This window comes from Nicotiana tomentosiformis, chromosome 1 (genome assembly GCF_000390325.3).
Source record: "Nicotiana tomentosiformis chromosome 1, ASM39032v3, whole genome shotgun sequence".
In the NCBI taxonomy this organism is placed as follows: domain Eukaryota; kingdom Viridiplantae; phylum Streptophyta; class Magnoliopsida; order Solanales; family Solanaceae; genus Nicotiana; species Nicotiana tomentosiformis.
In genome coordinates, this window is record NC_090812.1 from 142,567,372 (window position 1) to 142,571,541 (window position 4,170).

Consider the following 4,170-nt stretch of genomic DNA (forward strand, 5'->3'; position numbering starts at 1 on the left):
TAGTTTCTTGACTAAAGTTAGTCAAGGGTTGTTGCTTTGTAATAGAGTCATTGCAAAGGGCTTACAATAGAATTATTGTAAGGGGTGAGGGATTAAAAATTTAATTCCTATTTTGTAATAGGTTGTAATCTGAATTTTGCTATGTTTAGTGGAGTTGAAATCCCACTAGGGTAGGTCGTGGTTTCTAATCCAATGAGAAAGGAGTTTTTTAAAGGTAAATATCGTGTGTTCTTTATTTACTGCCTATTTATTATGGAAACAGATAGAGAACCTGATTCTCTATATAGTTTGGTGGACTCTTAGTTTACATCAATTGGTATCTGAGAAGATTATTTCTAAAAGGTTAACACCTATAAAGGATCCTCATGGGTGCTCCACCAAACTTCGAGGAAGTACAATCAACGTACAAACCACCAAGATTCAACGGCCAATACTATGGTTGGTGGAAAATAAGAATGCATGATTCCATCGCAGCCGAGGAATCAGAGTTATGGGATGTATTCCGTGATGGACCTTTTGTTCCCATGAAAACTGTTAGTAAGGGAATGGTTATAGTCCCAAAAACAAAAAAAACAGTACAATGATGTTGATAGAAAGGCTATTGAGAAGAATTTAAAGGAAAAGAAGAATATTGTTTGTTGCATCGGACCAGATGAATACAACTACATCTCAGCTTGTCAGTCTGCTAAGGAGATCTAGGAAGCTCTTCAAACTGCTCATGGGGAACAACTCAGGTTAAGCAGTCTAAAATTAATATGCTTACTACAGAGTATGAACTTTTCAAGATGAAGAAGGATGAGTCTATTCAAGATATGCACACACATTTAATCTCCATTATCAATGAGCTTCACTCCCTTGGAGAAGTCATCCCAAGAAACAAGCTGATCTGGAAAATACTCAGTGTTTTACTAGGTTCCTGGGAAAGTAAAGTGAATACTATCATTGAAGCCAAGGATCTGCAGAAGCTGACCATTGATGAACTCATTAGAAATCTCAAAATCTATGAGATAAAGAGAAAGAAAGATCTTGAAAGAAGAGAGCCTAAGAAGGGGAAGAACTTGCTTCTCAAAGCTGCCCACAGCGACTCAAGTAGTGATGAATCTGACATGGCGTATCTCACTTGAAGATTTCAAAAATTGATTCGTAGAAATGGTGGGATCCCAAAGAAAGGAAGTTCCAGCAAGAATTTTATAGGAAATGATTATTGTCATAAATGTGGAATGCCTAGACACTTCATTAAAGACTGTCTTCTTCATAAGCAGGATCATTACAAAAGCAACACTGATAAGGCAGCTAAGAGGAACCAGGCCCCTGACAGAAAGTTCAAAAAAAGAGATGTTGCTTACAATATGGTGAACCAAGCCCTAGCTGCCTAGGAGATACCTCCAGTGAATCTGAAGGTGAAGATGACCAAGGAGATACATCGATGATGGTTGTTGACAATGGATCTTCATAATAAGAGTCAATCTTTGCACTCATGGCCAAATCTGATGATGATGAGGATAAAGAGGAAGATGAGGTAAGTTTTCTTGATGTTCAAAGAAATTTGCAAACTTACTCTAAGAAAAAATTGATGTCCTTAGAAAATGTGTTGATTGATGCTATCATAGCCTTATTAATGAGAAAAATACTTTAATTGAAGAAATTGGTGACATAGAACAATAGAGGTATGATATAGTAGTTTCCATTGTAGACTTGAAGGAACAAGTGGAAGAAGTAATTAGAGAAAATACCTTGTTGAAAAACCAAATAAAAAAATGGATAGACACCCCAAAGGGTGAAGAAGTGGCTAGTGAGGCTCAACTTGAGCTTGAGAGTGAGCTTAATAAAGTTAAAACAAGTCTTGTTGTTGAGCTTGAAAAGAATAGAAAACTTCAGGAGGATCTAAAATGGGTTAAAAATGATCTTGATAAGTAACTTAAATGGACCCGTTTCTCTGATGTAATAACGTCTATGTACAAGAGTAATGTTGGAAACATGTAAGGAATCGGGTTCCAAAAGGCTAAAACCTCTTATAATCCCCATAACAAGTATGTAATTGTGGCTGATAATTGGTTGTGTACTCACTATGTTCAAACTGGTCATTACAAGGACTCTTGTAAAGTTAAAATCCAGTCTCTACAGAAAAATAAAGTTTTTGTTGAAAAGAAACATATTGTTGAGGAACCTGGTCTTGTAAGAGGAAAATATATGTTGCCTGCATGGGCGAAAATAAGTTTGATCCGCCCGCTCTATCATTATAAGGGACCTAAGCTGGCTTGGGTTCCTAAGTCTAATTAGTGATTTCGTGTGCAGGATGGAGTGAGAGGTAGCAGTAAAAAAATGTTATATGTATAGAGGCTGCTCTAAGCATATGACTGGAAGAATGGATGATTTTCTCTTACTCTAGGCCTTACAAGGTGGGTGTGTGTCCTTTAGTAACGACAAAAAGGGCTATATTCTTGGTGGTGGAAAAATTAGAAAAACACTCTCCCATGCAATTGAAAATGTATACTAGGTGAATGGATTGAAATCTAGCGTGTTGAATGTGTCTCAAATCTGTGATATGAAAAAATAAAGTGAAGTTCTTATCCAAATCTTGCACCTTCACCAATCTCAAAACAGGTGAAGTGGTGTTGATAGCCAAAAGGTTCAAGAACATCTATGTTGCAAACCTTGATTCACTGAATGGTGGTGATATAACATGCCTAAGTGTCATTGATGATGATGCTTAGTATGGCACAGAAGACTGGGGCATGCAAGTTTTTATTTGTTGAACAAGTTGGTTCTGGAGGACCTGGTTCGTGGGCTAAAGCTGTCAACGTTGCTTGCTACTTGATTAAGAAGTGCATGATTCTCGAGAAGTTTCTCTATGAACTGCTTAATGGGAGAAAACCCAAGCTGACTTACCTAAGAGCCTTTGGATGCAAAATATTTTGTTTTCAATAATGGTGGTAAAGGGTCACATAACAAAGAAAATAAAGATGAAGAATTTACGAAATTTCCTGGTGAAGCTATAGATAGTGCAAATGGAAAGACTAATTTGATGTGTCAAGTCAAGCAGAGCGATGAAGAAGATGTAGCAGAATCTCAAAAAGGCATAGAGGAACCTGATCCCTCTATCACCTCGACTGAAGCTGAACATAGAGTTGATGATATTGCATCAGGTACTCCTGATGCAGAACAAAGAACTGGAAGTCATAATTCTGTTAATGTCAATGGTGTTTCAAATATGGAGGAACCTCTTCCTTCAAATTCTGATGTTTAAGTACTTCAAAGTAGGGTTTGACTTTTTCCATTATTCCAAATAATAAAATAATAGAAAGAAAGAAGTTATTTTTCTGTCCTTTAGTACAATGGTACAAATCACCAAAGACGGGTGGATGTTCAGTCTCAGTGGCAGAAAACCAGTACTATTTGGAACTTCACTTCTAGAGCTCCATCTCTTAGAATCAAAACCTTCTTGTTCTAAGATCTACTGAAAAGATTTGAGATGGAGAATGCTAAGACCATTGATACACCTATTGCCACTACTACTTAATTAGACATGGACAAACCTGGTTCTCCTGTCAATGAAACTATGTATAGGGGTATCATTGGATCTTTTCTGTACTTGACTGTTAGCAAACTTGATATTGTTTTTAGTGTTGGGTTGTGTTCTAGGTTCCAATCAAGCCTAAAAGAATCTCACTTGAAGGTTTCCAACATAATTTTGAGGTATCCTAAGGGAACGTAGGACTTGGTCCTCTTCTATCCTTCAGGACATAATTTTGACTTGGTTGGATATGCTGATGCTGATCATGTTGGATATCTGGTGGATCGAAAGAGCATATCTGGAATGGAACATTTTTTAGGGTCATGCTTGATCTCTTGGTGTATAAAGAAACAAAACATTGTGGCTCTTTCTACTATTGAAGATGAATATGTGGATGTTGCCTCTTGTTGTGCTCAACTGCTATAGATCAAGCAACAACTAGAAGATTTGGGTATGTTTACAGGTTGTGTGTCATTTTTGTGTGATAACACAAGTGCTCTAAATATGGCAAAGAACCTGGTACAACACAAGGGACAAAGCACATTAATGTACGATATTACTTTTTGAGGCACAATGTGGAAAAGGGGCTTATTTGTATGAAGATTTGCAAGACGAAGGATCAGGTAGCAGATATCTTTACCAAAGAACTGAGCAGA

At 37.1% G+C, this 4,170-nt stretch overlaps 1 protein-coding gene across 1 annotated transcript; it reads left to right on the top strand.

Moving 5' to 3' along the window:
- Positions 1-3,526: 3,526 nt before the first annotated feature.
- LOC138910750 (secreted RxLR effector protein 161-like) lies at positions 3,527-3,940 on the top strand. The gene is made up of 2 exons (XM_070201911.1): positions 3,527-3,623; positions 3,741-3,940. Exons 1-2 carry the CDS (start codon positions 3,527-3,529, stop codon positions 3,938-3,940), a joined length of 297 nt encoding a protein of 98 aa, XP_070058012.1.
- Positions 3,941-4,170: the final 230 nt, after the last annotated feature.

Coding starts and splice junctions, on each gene's coding strand:
- LOC138910750 (XM_070201911.1), top strand. CDS start 3,527: ATGGACAAACCTGGTTCTCCTGTCAATGAAACTATGTATAGGGGTATC. Junction 3,624..3,740: donor CAAACTTGATATTGTTTTTA/GTGTTGGGTTGT, acceptor TCTATCCTTCAG/GACATAATTTTGACTTGGTT.